Source organism: Cylas formicarius, unplaced genomic scaffold, assembly GCF_029955315.1.
Source record: "Cylas formicarius isolate icCylForm1 unplaced genomic scaffold, icCylForm1.1 PGA_scaffold_10__41_contigs__length_53128322, whole genome shotgun sequence".
Lineage (NCBI taxonomy): Eukaryota > Metazoa > Arthropoda > Insecta > Coleoptera > Brentidae > Cylas > Cylas formicarius.
This window is the reverse complement of record NW_026844214.1, coordinates 19,108,316-19,132,020: the sequence shown is the minus strand read 5'-3', so window position 1 is coordinate 19,132,020 and position 23,705 is coordinate 19,108,316. Positions and strand designations below refer to the sequence as shown.

General features: G+C 34.0%; 1 protein-coding gene across 4 annotated transcripts; it reads right to left on the bottom strand.

The window, feature by feature from the left end:
• Positions 1-246: 246 nt before the first annotated feature.
• On the bottom strand, positions 247-23,517 carry LOC132697314 (ATP-dependent RNA helicase vasa). 4 transcript variants are annotated; one of them, XM_060662735.1, is made up of 12 exons: positions 23,358-23,516; positions 23,202-23,291; positions 23,075-23,141; positions 22,815-23,022; positions 22,633-22,761; positions 21,187-21,611; positions 15,135-15,356; positions 14,894-15,070; positions 10,902-11,094; positions 10,554-10,844; positions 1,458-1,630; positions 247-728 (listed from the first exon to the last, which is right to left on the bottom strand). In XM_060662735.1, the coding sequence occupies exons 3-12, from the start codon at positions 23,129-23,131 to the stop codon at positions 663-665; spliced, it is 1,941 nt and encodes a 646-aa protein (XP_060518718.1). In that variant the 5' UTR covers positions 23,132-23,141; positions 23,202-23,291; positions 23,358-23,516; the 3' UTR covers positions 247-662. The 4 variants fall into 4 exon arrangements, with proteins under 4 accessions (XP_060518718.1, XP_060518710.1, XP_060518693.1 ...); XM_060662727.1 differs by having other exon boundaries at positions 10,554-11,094; positions 23,198-23,291; positions 23,358-23,517; XM_060662710.1 differs by having other exon boundaries at positions 10,554-11,094; positions 23,358-23,517.
• Positions 23,518-23,705: the final 188 nt, after the last annotated feature.

Sequence of the window (23,705 nt, the reverse complement as noted above, 5' to 3'; positions counted from 1 at the left end):
AAGGGCTACCGGGTTTTACTTTTTAGTATTTTTGTTTTAAACAATTTCTTGAAAAAAAGTAAATGAGATAAGCAACAATTTACCGCAGGAATACTCATTTGAAATTTTCAGTTAATAATAAATCACATTTTCCCAAGAATTTTTTCAACATTGAAATTGACGTCTAGACTTTATATCTCTAACAAGTTTGTCAAACCAAATTAAAACAATGAGTTTTTGATACCCAAAATAAAAGCAAAATCAGCACACAGTTTAAGAAACCAACATTTATTCAATTTCATAAACAACCTAAACTACCTTTTAATTGTGTTTTTCATCAGGAATGCCTTAACATATTTTATGAAAACCATATAACACTTAACTATTAGCTCCCCTCTGCTTGCCGGTGAGTATCACAGATTGGTTATATGGTAATTAAGTATTAAATATATAGAAAATCAAAATAAACATGAAAAACTCAAACATCAATAAAAAAAGAAAAAGAAAATTCAAGTTGTAAATTGTTGGTAGGATAATTAATACAAGTATTCATAATATAATTAATACAAGTACTCCCAAACAAACAACAGATCATAAAACGAGCAACATAAATAGAAATGTCTTGCGCCAGCATATAAAGCAATGAACAACTAAACAAAAAAATGAAAAAGGGATCGAGATGATTACCAATCCTCTTCAACGACTTCAGCGGGTTGAGTGGCCATGTTTTGAGCACGGCCAAAGTCATCCTGGAAATAATAATATCAACTTTTTAAATCAATTCGTTAAACCTACACTAGTTTATTTCTTATGAATAGAGAAATTTTGTATTTGGATATACACTACATTCGGTACATATTTAACGCAAAAAATTGACTATTAACATCAAACGCTACCTTCCCATGAATGGCTGAAATTTTTTAAAATAGTAACTAACAGTAACTGAGATCTTAAAAAACTTTACCCAAACAAATAGGTGTAGACTTTAGTTGAAAGCAAAAATAAATTTGAAATTCATTTAAAAAAAAAATAATTTTTAAGATTCCATTTTGACATTGGAAGTGTACCTTGTACTTGAACTGAATACTTTTTAAAAACCCAAAAATTGTTTTACTCTGGCTGTTTATTCTACAAACCAATTTTGACCAATCTAATTATTCTTTATAGAGGCAAAAATATGGTGACACTAAATGTGCGCGTTGTTAAAAAAATGTTCGTAAATGCTACCACCAAATAATGTATTTGTATACATACTTTTTCATAGAAATTTAAATCAAACGTAACATTTCTTAAGATTTTTTAATTCATTTTTTTTCTGAATAAGGACAATAAAAGAAACAAACATTTATTCTTTAACTAATATTATTTAGTTTATCCATTTTTCAGTAATTGCAAATTGTTCAATTTAATTTGAAAATTTTACTAGATATTATAGTGCTTATAATGATTAAATTTTAATTAACAAAACAGTATCTTACCCCACGAATATCACGACCGCCGAAATTGTCATTAGAATCACCGTATCCGTAGCCGCCACTACTCAGGAAATCAGGTACCTCCTGTCCCGCCTGTTTCAAAATGTTGGCAAGACTGCCCGCCAATGCTCCGTCAGACGACGAATCGTAGAAACTTGTCGCCTTACCCCGGTTACCTAAAAACATCGCAAGTGAACAAACCTCTCAAATTTATGATTGATCAATTTCTCAAACTTCTGTCAAGCAATTGAGTGATTTAATGTGTCTGACAAAGATCTGTATTCTTTTTCAATCAGAATTTTCATTCCAAAATTCAGAATGCTGCATTCAATTTTCTGAACTTGAAGAAAATAAAATAATAGTAGTTGAGATAATATTAATTTATTTATTCTCTCAACGGTTACACCATTTTACAAATCTCTTAAATATTAATAAGCTTATAAGCAACCTGGGATATAACAACAAAAAGAAAGTAACAAACTATGGACAGTAAAAAAATACGTATCATTCAGATGACAGTACTTCAAATCAATTTAACAAAAAAAAAATTAAAGGTGTTTAAAGGAACACCGAGGTAATCAATGGCATTGTATTGATTTACAAAGGAGACCAGCCTATTTAAAGGCATATTCTGAGCATGTCCTGTATTACATAGTACAGGAGACAAAAAGACAGACAGAAATTTTCTACGGTCCTCAAGAATAGCCAGGCCATGAAGCCCCCAATTCAATGATATTCATTTGTAAACCACTCTGGACCATCCTATATCTAAGATATCCTAAAAACTAGTTCTGCACAACCTCAATTCGGTGTTTATGAATTTCGTCAAAAAGAGACCAGATTGTTGATCCATACTCCAAGATAGAACGGACATATGAAGTCCTTGACAATACATCCGAAATTTTCAAAAATTCCAGATATTCCAACCAGACCCAACATACATTTAGCCCAGCTAATGACATCCTCAAAGTGCAGCTCGAAACGTAATGATAAGAAGAAACAATTTTGTCCACAGATGGGACCCCTGAGGCACGCCAGATATTACGTTGGGGGAGAGAAACGAGCTAACCTTAACCTGTTGAGTACGGCCCTGGAGATAGCTTATAGCTTGATAGCCACGATAATATCACAGGTACAATACAGATCCGCTAATAATCTATTTTAGAACAACATTAGCCTTAAGCCTTTAAGTTTTAACCTTACCATTTAAGACTTAACGACCCGACATAAAATCGATCTGCGCTGTGGAATGTGTGAAATCATCCCAACTCCAGTTTTCATAGGTAAACTAAACCTATGGTGCCAAGTGTAGAATGTGAATGGCTAAACCAAGTCATGGAAATCCCAGACTATGTTGAATGTCGGTTTCAACTCATTTTATCAAATATACACACTGTTATTGAAATGACGTCTAATCTTATAACAAATGAATGTTAATCCCACCCTGATGCCTAATCGATATTTTCTTCTGAACTTACCAAATCGCACCTCCCTGTCGGACTAACAAACTGTCAAACCACCCAATATTGCCAAATGATCAAAACTTTGGAAGAAAAAGTTTAGTACCGAATCGTCGGTCTAGTAGGAGATATTTGCTATCTGTCAGTTATTGTCAGCGTAGATTCGACTTTTTCTGAAATAACGTAAGTTCGGCCTAATTAAAAATTCAAACGTTAGATACTTTCCAGAATAATGTTCATTTATCTTCATAAAACTTATGATTGTTTTGGTGTATTTTAGATCTAAGGTGTATATTTAACTGGTCATAATTTAGATCCTATTGTTGTTGCTAGAATTATAGCATTAATACAAGATGGTCGAGTAAAGCGGGAGATCAATAGAAGATGATCCAAACAAACAAGTATCACCAACCAAAGAGATGATCGATTTTGGTGTCCATGAGTTTGCAGAATAGGATAACCTCTGCTGTTTGGCTTCGAAATCAACTGCAAGAAGTTAAAAATGTTAATGTTAGCAAATGTACTGTCAGAAGAATGGATTGCCTTGTCGAAGGATGGGTAGAGGGCCGCCATTGCACCATCATCATCATCGCGTGCCGTCTTCAGTGAAGGTTGGCGATCACATTGGCAAATGCTTGTCTATCCTGTGCCGTTCTTATTACTTGTTCAAAGTTCAGGCCGGTCCAGTTTCTGATGTTTCGCATCCAGGACAGTCGCTTTCTTCCTAAACCCCTCCTTCCTTCCAGCTTTCCCTCAACTATCAGTCGTGGCAACTCATACTCTTCGTGCCTGAGTAGGTGGCCTAAGTATGATGTTTTCTTTACTTTTATGATATGTAGTAGCTCTCGCTCACCACCCACTCTTTGAAGTACTTCATCGTTCGTAATTCTGTCTGTCCAAGGGATCCTCAACATTCGTCTGTAGCACCAGAGTTCAAACGCCTCCAATCTATTCATCATGGCCGCCTTCAGCGTCCATGATTCAACGCCGTACAACAGGATAGGCCAGACGTAACATCGTACCAGTCTCAGACGTAGGCCCAGGTCCAAATATGAATCAGAGAGGAGCCGCCTATATCGCATAAATCCCTGGCGCGCTTGCTCAATTCTAGTCCTTATTTCGTAATCGGGGTTTGTGTCTCTTTCAATCCAGGAACCCAAATATTTAAAATGATTTACCATTTCTAGGACTTCGCCGTCGATTTGCAATGGAATCGGGATATTCTGATTTTTGCTAATTACCATTGTTTTTGTTTTCTTAATGTTGATCTTCATCCCATATTGTGAGCATGCTCTTTGAACGCTATCAATAATATTCCGAAGCCCGATGTCTGTGTCGGCCATCAGAACCGTGTCATCAGCATATCTTATGTTGTTGACAGTTTCCCCATTTACTTTGATTCCATCTGAGATATTCTCTAATGCGAATTTAAACAGCTCCTCCGAGAAAACATTACTCCTTTACAAATCTCTATTTCCGCAGATGTAGTATTTTTTGTTCTTAGTTTTGCTATTTGATGCCAATAGAGATTCTTTATTAATTGAATGTCCTTTCCATCGATTCCCACGTTGACAAGGGAGTTTAGAAGGCCTGTATGTGGAACTCTATCGAATGCCTTTTCGAAGTCAACAAAGCATATGTATAGGCTCTTCTGCTGGTCCATGCATTTCTGAGCCAAAACTTGCAGGCTAAACAGTGCTTCACGAGTGCCCATGCCTCTCCTGAATCCAAACTGTTCTCTTGAGATTACCTGCTCGCATTTCTCCTGGATTCGATTGTGGATAATTCTGAGAAGGATCTTCAGGGCGTTGCTCATCAGACTAATCAACCTAAAGTCATTGCATTGACGAGGATTCGGCTTTTTGGGAATGGGAATGAATGTAGATTCCAGCCATTCTGTCGGAATTTTACCACATTTATATATTTGATTAAGTAGTTTTAAGAAGAGATCCAAGTTTTCTTCATCAATTAACTTAATAACTTCTGAGTAAATATTGTCAGGTCCTGGGCTTTTATTGTTCTTTAGTTGGTTGATAGCGCGTTCAAGTTCACATTTAATTATGGTAGGACCTTCATTATTATTGCCAGTGGATGGCTCTTCTCTTAAGTCGGCAAATAAGTCTCGGATATAATTTTTCCATATGACTATTTCCTCAGAGATGTCTTTTGCTTGCTGGTGGTTATTATCAAACAGTCTATATGGTGCTTGTCGCTTATTTGCTCCAGATAATTCTTTAATTTTTTTGTGCAGGTTGAAACCATCTACGCTGTAGGTCTTCTAGTTCCTCACACCTTTCCCTCATCCAGTTCTCTTTTGCTTCTCTGATTTTCCGCTGAATAATTGAATGGATGCGTCTATATTCTGTTGGGTTTTTGTTTTTGCATTCCCGACGCTTGTCCATTAGATCTAGAATTTCTCTGGTCATCCATTCTTTCTTTTTCTTAGTCTCTGACTTAAGGTGTTCAGTTGTGACCTCCTTTAGTATATAAGATATTTCAGTCCAGGTCGCGTCAATGTTATCTGCTGTCCGCTGGCCTCGGTTAATTCGTTGGAGGTTGGCGTTAAGCTCGATCTGTAAGGAGCTTTTTTTTGCCTCTTGTTTTAATTGTTGCACATCAACTTGTGGTGTTGGTTTTCTTTTCTTCGTGAGCTTGAGTGTCATAGAGAAATCAATTAACACAGGATTATGATCAGATCCTATGTCAGCGCCGGGGTACGTCTTTGCATTTTTGACTGAGCTGCGGAATCTCTGGTTCACCATGATGTAGTCAATCTGGTTTCGCACTATGTTGTCATTATTGTGTTGGGGAGATGTCCACGTGTATAGTCTTCGCGGGGGTTGCTTGAACAAGGTATTTAAGATTACAAACTTGTTTTCCTGACAGAACTCTATTAGCCTGTCCCCTCTGTCATTTCTTTGCCCCAATCCAAAGCTCCCAACCATCTCCGACGAGCTTCCCTTTCCGACCTTCGCATTTAGGTCCCCCATAACAAAGGTAACTTCTTCCTTTCGCGTGTAACTAAGTAATTCCTTGAGGTCACTATACCATTTCTCAAGCTCATCCAGTGGTTTGTCGCCAGTCGGAGCGTATACCTGAATCAAATTAATATTTACAGGCTTTCCAGTTAGTTGTATGAGCATGCATCGGTCAGATAATGGTACGAAACCTACAACCGAGGCCGCTATATTGGAATTCAGCAAGATGCCCACTCCATGTCGATGGCTGGGATCATTGTTTCCCGAATAATAAAAGGTTTTGTTTGAGGTCGTGATCGATCCTGAGCCGGGCCATCGCGTTTCACTAATTCCAAGGATATGTATACCAAGCCTGTCCATCTCATGGCAGGCATTTGCCAGCTTACCTCCCTCAAACAGTGTTCGCACATTCCATGTCGCTATTTTGTAAGTGTGGTTCATAGTTTTTAACCCGGGGATTCTTCGCACCCTCTGACCATCGAAGGTCTGCCGGGGACTGAGGGCCATTCTTTGTGAGTTTCTTGCCATTGTGATATACGCGGGAAAATAATGGGGTGGTTTCCCGTTGCCTTCCCCATCGCAGTATGAAGGCCATTGCACCAACGGCATCGAATAGGAAGGTTAGGTTTTGCCCGAAATCACTTAGACTGGAACGGTTATGAATGGAACAAGGTACTGTATTCCGATGAATCCCGGTTTTATGAAGAAGACCCAAAGAGAGTTATGCCCCAGGTTATATTGCTGAAAGACTTTCACATCAGTTCGAAAGCATGCGGTCTTTATACAGAATGGCTCTCTGACAGCTTACAGGTACATTACGGAAATCCTGGATAATCCTAAGACTTTAATATTCACTATAGACGAAGATGACATTTTTATGCACGATAATGCTAGACCACACACCACCAAGAACTGTCAGTCAATATTTGGATGAGGTGGGAATTAGGCGGGTTGATTGGCTAGCACTCAGTCCAGACATGGATCGAATCAAACATATTACTCTAAGAGCCAGTGGGCGGCTACCCGCATTTGACCAGATCTAGGTTTTTGTACATTGAGGCCCCTATACCTACTATACATGATATGGGGACCCACCAAGCCCAAAGCGGTGGACCCAGGTACTGCGCAGGTGAGACAGGTATTGATTTTTGGCGAATTTGAAATATATTTGACCAGGGCTGCTGTTTTGAAATCTTAAAATATATTGTTATTACTATCGAAAAATAATAATGGCAGACCATTAGAATGCGGTTAACATTATCTCAGACAGTTTTGAAAATGCTCAAAAAATTAAAATTCTGAAAGTATTTGACCAGATCTGCCATTGAGATATATTATTCATTATAGTCTTAAAAACTTATATTAATAACGGCAGACGTTTTTATTGAGTACATTCCTCAGCAGATAACAAAATCTTTACTATTACCCGGTCAGATGTATATGTATTACGATCGCTGTTTTACATAAATTTAACTTACTTATAATTAATTTTGTCACTATATGTATAAAAATTAATATTTTTTTGTACTTTATAAACTAAACTTTATGATTGATGACAAATGAAGTAGATATATTACGAAATAATCTGAAATCTTGGGGTATAATGCAAGTAACAAAAAACAATTCAAACCTGTATTTTAATTTTTTCTATTTATTTAAGACAAAATTTAAAAGGTGTCGGAGTCATGTTTGTCGTAGGTTAACTCTTCTTCATCATCCATTGAATTGGACTCTGTAAAAATAAACTGTAAATTGTAAAATATAAATAATTACTAAATTGATCCGAACATATTTGATAAAGAATTAATTTTTATCCACTTACCAGGGACATTGGTAATTAAGTCGCTAACAAAAGATGGAAGTTGATCTCCATCGAACCATTTAAAGACAAATGTGTTGTCCTGCTCAATCCAACCATACTTCAATGGGTCCAAGGTTGAAGGTTGCTTTTTATAAGCGTTTTTCCAAATAGTTGAAATGTAATGGGCTCTCAAAAGTTGTTGGTAGAGTCCACTCGTACATGGTGGTATTGCGGTTGCGTCAAAATTTTGTATTTATTTACTAAAATTTTTATTCTTATCCGAAGCGTTTTGCTAACAACTCACCAAGCTCATTATAAATTTTTGTGATGTTAATATATCTTTCGTTATTTCCTGTTCCATTGAGCATCCAAATATTAGAATGAGAATTCTTTAATTGAACCATATTACCAATCATTATAATTAAAATGTCGGTAGCAGATGCTCGAATAGCAATATTTGCTTCTTCAGCGATATTACAAGCATGATATATTATTTTAGTATCTGCTTCTTCATGTGAAATACATCAAAGATCTTCAACAACTCTTGATTGTATACTGTTCTCAACAACTTGATATGAATGGCAATTTCTAAAATTTAAATAAATCTGTCCGTTACCTAAAAATGATTTCATTTCCTCACTACACCAATGTCTTGTAAAAAATCTACAAGAGCCTCCTTAAAATTTGTATTTTTTAATTATTTCACAAAATCCGACGGTCGCACCTTAACGCAATTAACGATGCTTCATGTCGTAGACATCCTTCACTATCTTTTATTGATGGATAAAAATGTTGGTCAAAGATTACATTAATTCTTCGGGTAGAGTATTTGGACACCATGTGCAGAAATTTCTTTGAAATACTCCAGAATGTTTTGGGAACCTCTTTCATAGAATGGAGAATGAAAAAACCATCAACCATCTTTTTCTACTACTTCATCTGTCTTAGAAACATTTACGTCTTTTACAAGATTATCAAGTACTATTGTATGATCAGTTATTGAGCTATCAGCTAATGTTGATGGTTGCTTAGTTGCAGACGACGACGTAGTGGGTTGTAATACACGTTCTTTGTTGAGATCGGTTGCAATTTTTTTTTTAAGCCGTAAACGCTTTGTAACAACTACTGTGATATACAGAATCAAAAATTTCGTCCGGTAGAATTATTTCATTGTATTTTAATTTATAATGTTTGCTTAAGCTCAAAATTTGTCGACATTTTTCCATCGTCTCTCTTGAAAATGTCAATAATTTCTCAGTCTTTGCTGTGGCACAAAAAACACACTTCACTAGTTCTTTTTCACTCGACATAATGTCAGAGACATTTAACGAATAACAGTTTAATTAAAAGAAAATAACATAAAGCAACACTGTGTATTTTATTAAATTCACTAAACAGGAGGCATCTGTTTCGAGATTCACAAACATACTGAAAACATCTGACAAAAACCGTTAGGTTGGGATTATAATAGAGCCATCTCAGGTACAAACCCAAATTATTTAAGTGGTAGTAGCTATAAAAGAAAATACTATAAGCTGGAATGAGTAGAATAGTAATACATAGGAGAAAGAAAAAGCTCTATGCAGTGTATGTATACATACATCTGACCGGGTAGTAGCAAAAATTTTGTTATCTACTGAGGAGTGTACTCAATAAAAACGTCTGCCGTTATTAATATAAGTTTTTAAGACTATAATGAATAATATATCTCAATGGCAGATCTGGTCAAATACTTTCAGAATTTTAATTTTTTGAGCATTTTCAAAACTGTCTGCCATAATGTTAACCGCATGCTAATGGTCTGCCATTATTATTTTTCGATAATAATAACAATATATTTTAAGATTTCAAAACGGCAGCCCTGGTCAAATATATTTAAAATTCGCCAAAAATCAATACCTGTCTCATCTGCGCAGTACCTGGGTCCACCGCTTTGGGCTTAGTGGGTCCCCACATCATGTATAGGGGCCTTAATGTACAAAAACCCAGGTCTGGTCAAATACATGCAGGTAGCCGCCTACTGGCTCTTAGACTATATGTTGGATGAGATGACATAAACCAGCTCCAAGAAGTGCCCAAGAGCTGAGAGAGTTGCTAATGCAGAAATGGAACAACATCGCCAAAACGTAGTCCGTAATTTAATTACATTAACACAAGAGGAGGAAATACAAGTTATTAATTTTCAGGTTTTCTCAATATTGTTAATAGTTAAATAAAAATTAATTGGGTTTTGTTTATGATAGAATTTTTTTGTTTTAAGACAAAATCACGAAAATCAACATAATAATACGTTAAATTCAGTTAACCAGTTAACGGCGATAAACTTTTTTTCTCAAAAAATTTGTCGAATAATTTTTTTGCTCGCCAGTGTATTGCACGTTAAAACATATTTAGTCTAATTATCTGGTATATGACTGTGACCAACAATACTAACTTGTTTTGTTTAGAAACTGCATCGACTTCAATTAATTATTTTAACAAAGAATATCCATTCCAAATTTTGGTTAAAAAAAAGCTGGTACTTTCTCAAAATTAATCGGGAACCCTTTGTCCAATTAGCAGAGAAAGTAATAACACCGCGTAATCTGTTTTTCCTACTTGGACTAAACTAATTTTGGAGAAATTTTCTCAACACCAGTATTGGAATAAATTATTTTTTGGTTAGTTCGAATTTAGTTTGAATTTATGAGATTAGCCATGGGAACCTCACATGTAACTCTTCATAGTGTTAATAGACAAAATAATGATTCTTTTAATGTAAAAGTGGATCTCGATTCATAAATAAATAAATAAAAATCAAGCACCCAAAATTCATGTAGACAAAATTAAATTAATTAACTAAATTTCTCAGTTTTCTTACCGACTCTCCCAGTACGTCCAATTCTGTGTACATACTCGTCGATACTTTTCGGCAAATCGTAATTAATTACGTGCTGAACTCCCTCAATGTCAAGGCCGCGGGCAGCCACGCCTGTAGCCAGCAGAATGCTGCGTATGCCCTTCTTAAAGTCCCAAAGGGCTTGTTCTCGTTCGCGTTGGAGGCGATCGCCGTGAATGCTGGTGGATTGAATATCGTTTTCGCTTAGAAGTGTGGCGAGAAAGTCGGCATTTCTTTTCGTTTCGACAAATACCAGAGTTCTTTCTCCTTTCGCTAAAATATCAAATAATCGATACACACTTGAATAATTAACAGACGAATTAATTTTACCATGTTTCAACATTTCTATTAGTTTGTTCCTTTTGTCGAAGCGGCTTACTTGATGGAACACCTGCTCAACATCGGTCGACGCGCTGCCCACTATTCCCACCACGATGAAAGCGTAGTTGTGTAAAAATTTGCCAGCCAAATGTTGTATTTCCTCGGGAAATGTAGCCGAAAACATCAGGGTCTGCCTTTCGCCCTAGGAAAACGGATAATAAAAGTAGATATTTGGGCCGATCAGATTTAGAGAACTTGCTGTTTTTGACACAAGTTGTGGCTCCTTACAATACCAGCACATTCATCAATTTTAAGTAAAAACATTTGTCAAACGAATGAATAAAAGCTGGGAAAAGCTTGTTTCCTTGAAAAGTGCTAAAAGGTAAAAGATTTTAATTTAGTTTTTTTTAAACGGTTGCGCTAATTTAAAATCGATCGCCAGCGGTACTGAATAGTTATTACTACATATAATAATAATATATAAAAACCACAAATCAAAGCATATCAATATTTTGAAATTATTCTGCTAATGGATGGATTTTTAATTAATTGATATTTAAATACGTAAATAAATTAATTCATAACAATTCGTCCAAGTGCGCTTTGGCAAACTAAATTTCTACTAAAGAGTAACAACTAGTTCTACAAACCAAGGCAGATTTTACATATTATATTTTACTTACTCCAAATAACTATCCAGAGCAATAAAAAAATCATAATCACATTATTACGATATACTCAAAGGCGAATATCGACAAAAAGTTTTTCTATTTACTTATTTTTATTTTTAAGACTAAATAAAATGCGTGCCATGGAGATCTCAAAAGTAAGAGTCATAAGGCCGGTTAAATTGGAAAACATTTAAGATTTTAAAAAAGACTGGAAAAGAGCGATTCTTTGTAATCCGACATTTCGTCTGTGAATGATTCCCGTGAACTTAATTTTAGATTATATTAATCCATGTGGGAACAGTAGTATATTGCGCAATCTGTTCCAATGAAATCCAATAAACCAGAAGAAATCTAAATTATAAAATAAAACTTAAAGTACATAAACCTTTGGTGTGCAGCCATTGATAAACAATTCCATTAAAATTATTAACATTTTTTAAAGCTTTAATGTACACAGCAACATTCTATATACCCGTTCACTAATACTCGAATAAATTATTTTTTGGGGTTTGAATTTATAAGATTAGCCATGGAAACATCACATGTAACTCTTCATAGTGTTAGTAAAATTAGTAACATTTTTTAATGCTTTAATGTACACAGAAATATTCTATATGCCTTGATTTCCAAAAATTTTAGGGTTAGCTCTATCATACACTGTCACGAGCCACTTCACGCGTTTCGGGTACTTTACTAACAGATTGGAAGCTATAGGATGTTTTCGGTAGAGTTAAAACTTGATGAGGTTTTGATGTTTGTCAGTCAGTTCTGATGGTTCCTGTGTGTGACTGTGCGAGAATAGCGTGCGTCTTTTTCTTTTAGTTGAAGAACGATTTGGAGGTGTTAAAGACAGTATGAAATTATAAAAATCATACAATTTCAATGCTCATGAATGAGGAGTCGATTGAGCCGTTTCTGGCAATTTTGCAACCGAGTGTAGTTTTGCAAAAAAAATTTTTTTAATGGATTTTAATTCTTTATTTCAAAATTTAGTATTTTTAATGTGCAACCCGACTACTCTATATGTAAAAATGTGCATTTTTTAGTACATTTATTAATTAATACGGATAATATTTGCTATCAAGCCTGATTTAAAGGTGTATAATATTTACTTGGGAAAAATAAAGATTTTACATAAGAGAAAAGTATCATAAGTAGACATAAGTCCGAAAGAGAATTTATCAGACGCACTCGTAGTCGAGCAAGTCTAAACTGTGATTAGTTGTTGGTAGATTACGTCACTACAGCTGCGCTTGGTATATTAAATTGTTTACGAATTAGTATTTTTGGAATGTAAACTAGTGAAAACGACGGGACGTTCAAAATTATTTTCAATATTTCGTGATTTTTTTTATCATATCTTATCAATTTTATTTACATTGCTTTTATTATGAAGAATTGGACTAAATGGTACTTAAACAATAACTAGTGTAAGTGAATTAAAATTAAATTTTTTCTCAACACCAGCATTCGAATAAATTATTTTTTGGTTAGTTTGAATTGATGAGATTAGCCGTAGGAACCTCATATGTAACTCTACATACTGTTAGTAGACAAAATAATGATTCTATTAGAAGTGGATCTCGATTTATAAATAAATGCTTTTATTATGAACAATTGGACTAAATGATACTTAAACAATAACTAGTGTAAGTGAATTAAAATTAAATTTTTTTAGCAGTTATTTTTTTGACTGTCTTAGGTATCTATGAATCTATCAAAACTATGAAAAATATGAAAAATTACCATAACATTTTTGCAGAGAATTTAATTAACTACAAAAAATATCTGGAATTAAATAAACCAAATTAATACGTAAAAAATTACCATGATCTAAAAGACATTTTACATTACAAATTTAAACTTGAAATTTTACTGTTAATGTTAGTTAATTTTTTTAATCACTAAACTCTTTTGCCGGTATACAAGTCTGTTAAATTCTTTGACATTTTTATTCATTTGTGAGATATTTGAGTCTTAAAAATAAAATTTAAAAATATTTTTACCGCGCAGCTGCAGTGACAGCTACCACCATCGCATAAATATTTAAGGCCGTCAAACTTATCGGGCTTTAGTGCAAATGTCGGTATTAATTAATAAATGTACTAAAAAAATACCAGAATACCTAAAGCCAGATATTTTACGATAAAACGCACACTTTAAGACCCTCTATAAGGACTTTACTTTTGCATTCAAAAAATGCTAAATTTTATAATAAAAATAAATATATTCTTTTAGCAACAGTTTGCGCATCCGTAAAATGACCAGAAACGGCCTAAACATATCCTCATTCCGCATTCATCAGAATTGTCACATTTACGATTTGATAGTGCCTAAAACACCTCCAAATGGCTCGCTGGTTCTTAGACTATTTTGGTTGCCCAGTCGAGTGTACCTTGTTGTTATGCAATGTAACTGTCATCTTCATCCTGTATTTTTTTCCTTGGGTGTTTTGACACCGCTATCTCGAGATGTTGTTCACAAGAACCACCTCGTTCATCAATGCTTATAAATAATGTTGGGACTGGTCAATTGACTACTTCTTTATTGACCGGTCAATTGACCACGTCTTAATTGACTAGTCAAATTCTATCAAAGTGTTTTAAATAACAATTGCAGAGGGTTATCTATCATTTTTTAATAATAATATGTATTTTTAAATAAATTTGAGCTATAACCCTCTTCAAGGAATACCTGAATAAGATACTTTGCAATTCGGGGAATCACAATAAAAATATCCACTCCATTTAGTTCTCAGAACGGCGCGATGGCGCCATAACGCACAATATAAAAAAATAAAAATGAATAAGCTGACACAAAAAAAAATTCCCGGTCAATTCCACAACCCTACTCATAAAACATTTGTTGGAGTGCTCTGAGTCTTTCATTTTTCTCGATTAATTGTATATTTTAATAATGCATTTTAAGTTGCTTGATGGTTTTGTATGTATTTTATCATATTAGTTTTTTTTATTTGATTAGCATTGCCTTGTCACAGAGGCGGATTAATCCATATTAACATCCATCTGGTTGGAAATCAGTAAAGCTAGGAAATTGCCACACATGTTTGGACAATGAATAATCCAAAAAAACCCCAGCTTTATAATTACAATAGTAAACAATGCACACAATTTTTCTTTGCGTAAATTTGAAATTGCCAAAAATTTATTGGACAAATTGGGAACATGGAATTCTACCAATTGGAAAACTTGATTATGTGCAACTTCTTTATAATTTAAGCGACCCTATAGCTCTCACCATGTTACAGAGGCCTTTGCTATGCATTTTTATCTTGGATACATGAAATGCACGAGTAACCTTCTAACTTACCGTGGCAGTCATAGACGCGTGTCCCAACATCTGTTCTACGGTTGGCAAGAAACCCATATCCAGCATCCTATCAGCTTCATCAAGGACGAAAAACTCCAACGATGCAAACGAAATATGACCTCGATTGACAAAATCGTTTAAACGACCCGGCGTCGCCACCAAAATATGACACCCATTCTGAATTTAAAGAATAATCAATGAAGACTTGGGAGTCGATAGAGAAGAAAACAACAAGTATTACCAAGACTTGATTCTTCTGATGTGTGACCGATGTACCACCATAAGCGACAACAGTTTTAACAATAGAATTATGTGCAAATTTCTTGGCTTGCTCATGTATTTGAATTGCTAGCTCCCTAGTTGGACTCACAATTACTACTTTAGGCTGTGCAGTATCTCCATCCCGAACAGGAGGATCCTGGCTCGCAAGAATTTTGTTGATCATCGGCAACAGAAAGGCCGCCTATAATGTGTGAATTAACAAATGAAATATAATGTATATGTTCAAGTGAAAGTACGAAATCTGGTTATTATCGATATACACCAGCTAATGTTAACATTCACCAAATTACTTGTTGTATGTCCCATATATTGATCAAATATCATTGTATGTGAACCTATCATGTATGAATTCACACCAAGCTGCAACGTTTGGCGTAGTTTTTCAAGTACGCATAAATTTGTCCTATGTTATACTTGCGATTGTCGCAGTATAATCGCAAGTATAACATAGGACAAATTTTACAACAATAAATAATTAATTTATTTCATTTTAATGGAAATGGAAATATTTTACCAAATATTTATCGCAAAACATCAAAGTTCTAGTAACTAAAATTTGCAAACAATACACCGTAAATCAGCCTGTGCCAGTGTGTTTAGATTGGACCTGAAAACCCAAAGTATATTTTGACAGCATTTTATGATTTCTATAAGCGTGCATATTATGACCCAAATGTTAAATTTATTAATAATTAATTCAATAAAATTTCTAGAAAGTAGCAAAATTGAACTTTGTAAAATTAAAATTAGCGCGAAATACACAGCTTAGAGGGTTTTCGGGATCAATTTACTTCCACAAGAATAAGTAAGTGATTTCGGTGTATTTTTACCCGCTGAATCCCAATCTAAAACCCGTTTTCCAAAAATGGTCGAGGAAATTGTTATAAATTGTTAAGCTTCAGATTTCAGATTCGGATTCAGCGATCAAAAATACACTAAAATCACAAGTTTACAAGTTCTACTCAATGAATAAGTTCCTTCATTGGTTCTAATCCAGTTAAATTGTTTTGTTTGAACATTGCTTTTATTACTTGCAATTTTGTCAGGTTTGCTTTTATGCGTTTTTCTTATAAAATTTGGGGATTCGTTTTTCCAATAATGGGAGAGCTAGATTTCTCAACTTGTTGAACTGCTTCAGTTCTGATTTGAGCAGTGATAAAAAGGTCGCAAAAAGACATATAACGGAATTCAATGGTTTGTTTTATGCACTTAATGACACCGAATTTTAATTTAGAGTGATAATTGGATCCAGCCATTGTCCAAAATAAATGAAATTTTTATTGCTCTTACAAGTGCATGTACATCATTGCAATTGTTGAACCTAGGTGGCTTTTACTTGATAAAAATCCATTTAAGCAATTGCTCGAAATGAAGAAATAAAGAAAAAGCAGTGCTAAATTTTTATGACCTTGCTGAACTTCCCAAGTATCATTTTTCTGTTTGTCGAAACTGCATTCGTTTTTTATTTTCCCACACATGAAAATATTTGTTCACTAAAAATATTAAAATTTCTTTTTCTCGTTGCGAAAAGTTATACGTTCTTTTTTTCACATTATCCATTTTTGTAACGACCTGGCAAAAAAAATGACATCATTCATTGACTCACTTTAAATAAAAAGCAATTTCAGAAAGATATGCTGAAAAAGGAGGTACTGGAGATTGCAAATTTGAATAAATCTCACGGTGAACTAAACCTCATAAAAGTTGTTTGGGGGCAAGTAAAAGGATTTGTAGCAAAGCATAACACCACTTTTAAAATGAAGGATGTTGAAAACCTCATGCAAGGGGAATAAAACCAGTGCATTGTGAAAAATGGGGTATGTGCGTCCAACATGCGATTAAAATAGAAGAGAGAAAATGAGAAGCTGATAACATGCTAGAAAGCACTGTACAACCTCTTATTATCTCTCTGGATTCCAACGACTATAGTTCATCTGGGAACATGATGACTAAAATCGTAAATTTCTTATAAAATCGTAGATTTTCTTATAAAAATAACTGTTAAGTATGCGCTAAAATCCCCTTGAGTTTAAGAAGAGGAAGTTTTGTTTCTATGAAAAATTATGTTCCATTCTCTCAACTTAGGTTTAAGGTTGGGAATGAAAAGCACGTTGTATGATGTTCTCGAATTACTCTTTCTTTTCTAATATATGTTTGTTATGGATCCACTGTACATAATTTCATAATGACAAAAGGTGATGAGCCTAGAACATATACCCAGGAATTGAAAATTGCATGGAGTCGGCGTGCGGTTACACTTGGTGGCAAAGCGCGACCAAAAAAAGAAAGATAGGACGACGTCTTGAAAAATAAAATTTGGTATCCTAAAAATTTAATTCCATTTTCCAAACAAAAGTTCGAAAGAATGGCGTAACCAGAAAAGTTTTATGCTATAGAACAGTGATGGGGGGTCAAGTCCGGCCTGCGGAAAGGTTTAATCCGGCCCGTTTAAGGTGAAAAAAATTAATTAAAAGATTTAATATAAAATTTATCAAGTCAACAACAATTACTTGAGAGAGCTCATCATTCTCAAAGACGCGCTACGAAAACCAGTTATGTGTTGGCTTATAATATTGCAAAATCTAATAAAGCATTTTCAGATGATTTTCAGTCACTGTCTCTCCTAAGAAGAACAATCACCGAGAGAACTGAAAATATTTAATTTCACTACTGACTACAAAAACATTCAATTACAGAAGAAGTTGCAGTCAATGAAAGGAACAACCGATATATTTTGTGAATTTGAAAATCTCATCGATAAACTTCGTTTACCTATTGATTGAATCAATCAAGGATTTGTTGGGAAATTTAATTCTAAGTATCCGGAAAATGATGCATTTGCATTGCCTTATACATCAGGATGCTCTCTATAAATCGGCTTTAGATATTGACCATATACTTAATAATGTTGTAAAACTAATAAATATGATTCGGTCCAGAGGATTATTTCATCGCCAGTTTCAACAGTTTTTGGAGTCCCTACATGCTGAGCATTCCGATATCCTGTATTATTCAAAGTTCGTTGGTTAAGTGCTGGAAAAGTATTTGAAAGAATTTGGGATTTAAAACACGATATTGTGAATTTTCTTCTTGATAGACAATTATAATCAATTTGACGTCTTAGAAAACGAAACATGGCTTTTTGATTTAGTTTTGCACAAATTGCAAGGGAAAATCAGTTTCTTCACGATATTTGGCAATACCTGAAGAGTTTTAAATTACAATTATTATTATTTACCAATTAGGCAGATCTCTAAATCTGAATTGATTTTTCTCATTTTCCAAGAATACAATCTTTAAAATTCACTATATCAAACAATAAGATTAAAAAATACGAAATTAATTTGAGAAAACTATCTTCAGAATTTGAAAGATTTCAGGACTATAGAAAAATGGAACCAGTATTTTTGCGACCCCATTCAATGTTAATTACGAAGAAGTTGAGGCAAAATATCAAGTCTAGATAGTTTCCCAAATCTAATTACTCATGCAATGAAGATAATGACAATGTTCCGTTCATATTATATATGTGAACAAATCTTTTCAACAATGAAGCTTAGGAAAAGTTCTTTAAGAAACAGAATTTCAGATGAGCACCTTTCATCAGTTTTAAGAATTTCTGCTTCGCAAATGAAATTAGACTATGATAAAAATTTCAACCAGTAATGATAAAAGAAAATAAAGTGATAATACTTCACTTCAAGAACTACACTAAATTCATTTTAAATTTTGTGCTTATAATTGTCTTACCTTTTGCTTTTTTTTAATTTAAATAATGCAATTTAATTTTTTAATTCAAAAATATAATAAAAATAGTCACATGCGATGTTCCTGGGTGAGGTAATGGCCAAGTTGTAGTTGCAAACAAAAGGTGGATGAGGTGGATCCAGCCTTAATAACAATTTATCACTGATCGTAACACAGATATCAGGCTGACTCGAGAACAACAAATTATTGCCATACTTATTTGGGATCTGTATGTTTTCAAATAACGCCAAATAGGCCACACAATCGGAAACAACAATTGCCTCACTTGAGAAATTCCCGCAAGGCGTAGCACCAGTTTTACTGTTGGACCATGATAGTTTAGGTAAATTGAAGTCTTCCCAGATGATGTATGTAACTTTAAAATATTTGGTTGTATGGCATATTCTAATATACAAAAAGAATTTCGAGACAAATTTGTGTCTAAGGTAGAAAGATGTGTTATGGTAGGCTATGCTGGTACAAAGGCTTTGCAGTTTTGATAAAGAAAAAATCATTATTGCAAGGGACATCAAATTTAATGAAAAGACCTATGGTTTTAAAAATAATGAGACGAGAATGAGTGAGAGTGGTGAAAGTGATACTGCAGAGATTTAATGAGTATGAAAAGGTTGAACAAAAATCGGATGATGAGAATGAGATTTTGAATGGTAATATAAATATAAGAACTTCGAACTTCGAAAGGATGTAAAGTTTCCATATAAGTAACGATTTTGAAATATACATAGCATTTGATGCTTGTAGTTTTGTGGAAAATGTACCGAATAACTTTTATGAATTAAAAACAAGATCAGATGAACAATATTGGTTAAAAGTTAAACTCTATAGAGATGAATGAGATATGTTCAATAGTTAGTAAACCTCCAAAATATAAAATTTTAGATACAATGTGGGTTTTTTATGTAAATCATTAGAAGAAAGAGAAATGGACAGATGCAAAGCTAGATTGGTTGTTCCTGGGTTTGCACAAGATATCGCAAAATTAACTGCTATCAGGGCTTTATTAATTATTGAAAATCAGTTAAGCTCTCATTTATCAGCAGTTAGATGTAAAGACTGCGTTTTGAAATGGGTTTTTAAATGAAAAAATTTATATTTTTCCTCCTCAGGGAGTTGTCTGTAAAAAGATTTTGTCTTAAAATTAAAAAAGGCATTGTACATACTGAAACAGTAGTCAAAGTATTGGAATGATAAGATCCATGAATTTTTATTAAAACTAGGATTTTGTAGATCTAAAAGTGGCAGTAAACCTGATATTTGTTTTTCAGTTATTTTTTCAACCGATTTCAAGATAAAGGTACAGATGAATTGTTGTGCTACCTGAAAAAAGTTCTTAGATATCTAAAACATTCAATTAATATAGGTTTAGAATATTGTAGATATAATGATTTTTCTTTGTGTTATGTTGGTGCCGATTGGCTAATGACACAATAGATCGGAAATCCGTTACTGGATATTTATGTACAGTTTTGGGAAATGCACTAAAGCAAGGATATGTATTATTATTCACAACAGAGACAAAATCAATTGTGATGGAATGTGGTTAAAGAAATTGGTTATTGATTTGAACCGGGCTTGTATTTCTTTAATAAGAAATCCAATTAATAATAAGAGAGTTAAACATATTGACCTAAAATTTTAATTTGTTTGTGAATACTTAAAGGAAGGTGTTATAGAAATTCTTTACATAGAAAGGTCTATCAAGTGGTAGACATTTTTATCAAAACCAACATTTTTAAAATTTAGAGAGGCTGTAAGCTTGAAGGATTTTAACAAAGAGTTAAATATGTGCTAAAATCCCCTTGAGTTTAAGAAAAAGAGGAAGTTTTGTTACTATGAAAAATTATGTGCCTTGCACTCGACTTGGGTTACTCTTTCTTTCCTAATATTTGTTACCGATCCACTGTGCATAATTTCATAACTACACAAAAAATCATATTAATGATTACAATTTATATATTTTCATACTATTCTTACTCCTATATAAGCTTTTATTTACTTGATCTTGCAATAATTGATATCTGAAATATCTGCAAATCCCTTATAATAATAGTCTAATTATTATTATATTTATTCTAATAAACTACCTGTAGTAACACCGCTGTGACATTACAGGTCTTAAAAGCTGAAAACTGAATGATTAAATTTATTACCCTTAATTTTCATACCCAAGGAACCCAGAGTTTTTTTAAATTTTAACTTACTAACCTACTTATCTGTTAATTGATACCATGCGTAAAACTCACCGTCTTTCCGGAGCCAGTCTGGGCACATCCCATCACATCGCGACCGGCAAGTATAATCGGTATAGCGTACTTTTGAATGGGGGTCGGTTTACCATATCCTGACTTTTTAATATTTTCAAGTAAATGAGATCTTAGTCCAGACTCTTCAAACGATCTAATAGGACGCGGAACATTTTCACCACTGACTTTCACTTCGATTTCATCCAGCTTGATAAAATTCACACCAGATGAAATAGTTGCGGTAAACAAATCGTCATCCCCAACTCTTTCGACAGGAACATAAATTTCACGCGGTTTGGGAGGCTCTCCCCCATCGTCGCCTTCATCGTATTGACTTTTCTGCTCACCCCACCCTCCTCGGTCTTCATCCCCTCCGAAACCACCTCGTCCTCTACCTCCTCGGCCCCCTCGACCGCCACCACGACCTAAAGAATTCATAAGATATAACAGCAAATTTTGTTAATTTTTTTATTATAATTATTAATGTTCAAAACCAAACAAAATTCAAAGGTATCTAGATTGAGAACTTATTCAATAATGAGCATACTAAGGTGGCATGGGGAGGAATATTTGTCAGCAAAAGCTGTTAAATTTAAGGTTGATAATGCAGAAAAATATTATCTGTCCAGAAGAAATCTCAAATATAACAAACTGTATCTCAGGAGTAATATATATAAATACTGTAAATTATAGAGGGAGAAGAGAAAAGTATGTGAAAATTTCAGAGTTGCATCAACCAATTTTAGCAGATTAGTGTCTACTCTGGTGGCAGGTATATTTTCGAACCTAAAGCAAGTTTTATGAACCACCTCCATCCATTCCTTTAAACTTAGAAGATAAAGACAAATTGCACTTAGAATGAAAACAATTTCTTTATATTTAACCACTTTTTTGAGCATTTTGAATACTTATTACGTTATTATTTAAATAGGCTGTGATATTAAAATATATATAATTATATGTTGCACAAATCACTGTTTGCTTAATTTAAAAACTTTCTCTAATCAGATCTAGCCAAATTGTAACTAAGTTAAGGATAATGGTCACATTGTTGACAACACCATTTCAGATACCCATCTTTTGATGATCGAGTCTTTTTTTTTTTAAGTATCAATCTATTAATCGAAATACAATTTTTTTAATAAAGAATCTCCTACTTTCTGTGACCATATATAATTCCATATTACAAGTTGTGATACATTATTTATACACAAAAAAGTAACACTTTATGAATGTAAATTAGGTTTCACAATTTGTAAACAAAAAAAAAAAAGAATAGTATCAAATTACAACACCAATTAAAAACAAGTTTGGTTGTTTGATTAATGCTGTTAAAAATTCGCGGCAACTCCAATTTGAGGCCGTTGAAACTAGAAGCTCAAGTTCTATTAAGTAAAAGTTAGGCTAATTTTTTACAAATATCAGACACAGCTTGCCCAAACTTACCCCTGCCCCGGCCACGATCATTAGCAAACCCAGCAACATCATCTCCACTATGACCCCAACCTCCAGCACCACTGCCCCCATCATGGAAATCATTACTGAACCCATTATTATTTCGTTGACCACCATGACCTATAAAATCAAAGATATATTCTCCCAATACAACTTCATTTGAAGAAAATTACCCCCTCCCCTTCCACCACGACCACCTCTAGTTCCTCTACTTCCGCGACTCCCCATTCGATTATCACTTCCCCATCTACCTCCACTTCCATTTGAATCGCCAAAGTTATCTCCAACAGAGCCCCAATCCCTATCGTTTGTACATGATTCTAAAGTTTTAAACCCCCGCCCGGCACCGAACATAGTTCCACCATCTGATGTCACCCCAGTCTATAAAAAAATCAAAGATACAAAAATTACAAAATGCTTTTCATCAACTTACCATTACTGAAGAAGATGCCCTTATAGAAGTTGGTTCATCGTCCCAATCTTCATCCATGTCTTCTACACTAACAATTTTCATGTATGTTATAAACGAGCCCCAAGAAATTCCAAAAATTCATACCTACCTGTTAGAACTAGTGTTTCTACTAAGTAACCTTAAAAGCCGGCTTTTTTTATAATATAAAGTTATTATCTAACCTGAACCTCCACTCGATCTACAATAATTTAAAATGAAAATTTCGTGGCAATACTTTCCATGCTGCCTTTTAATATTATTTTACCTGCAATACCGGAAGTAAAGAAAACCGCCAATTCCAAGCTTAACTTAGCAGGTCCAGTCATAGATAAATAACATGACATAGTCAGCTTACAGATTTGGAGAAAGGAACCAGCTGAGTTTACTCTTTGTTTTTGAGTTGAAATTGCCAGTAGTGAATACACTAGCGAAAAAGTTTAACCATAGATTAAATAATTAACCAAAGGTAGTGATTAACCTCCCAATTTTAAAGTCACCATTCTCCGTGAAGACTGGCCGAATGATCTTAGTAGTTTGGCCAATGGCTGTAAAAAAACTCACCTCTTATTCCAGCTTCAAACCCATAGTGAATTGGCCCAATGATCCTAGCAAT

Excerpts from the sequence above, each read along its gene's own strand:
- LOC132697314 (XM_060662727.1), bottom strand. The coding sequence starts at position 23,131 with ATGGATGAAGATTGGGACGATGAACCAACTTCTATAAGGGCATCTTCT. Across the intron at positions 23,023-23,074 it reads GGGCATCTTCTTCAGTAATG|ACTGGGGTGACATCAGATGG; the intron begins GTAAGTTGATGA and ends ATTTTTTTATAG. Across the intron at positions 15,071-15,134 it reads ATCAGAAGAATCAAGTCTTG|AATGGGTGTCATATTTTGGT; the intron begins GTAATACTTGTT and ends CTTTAAATTCAG.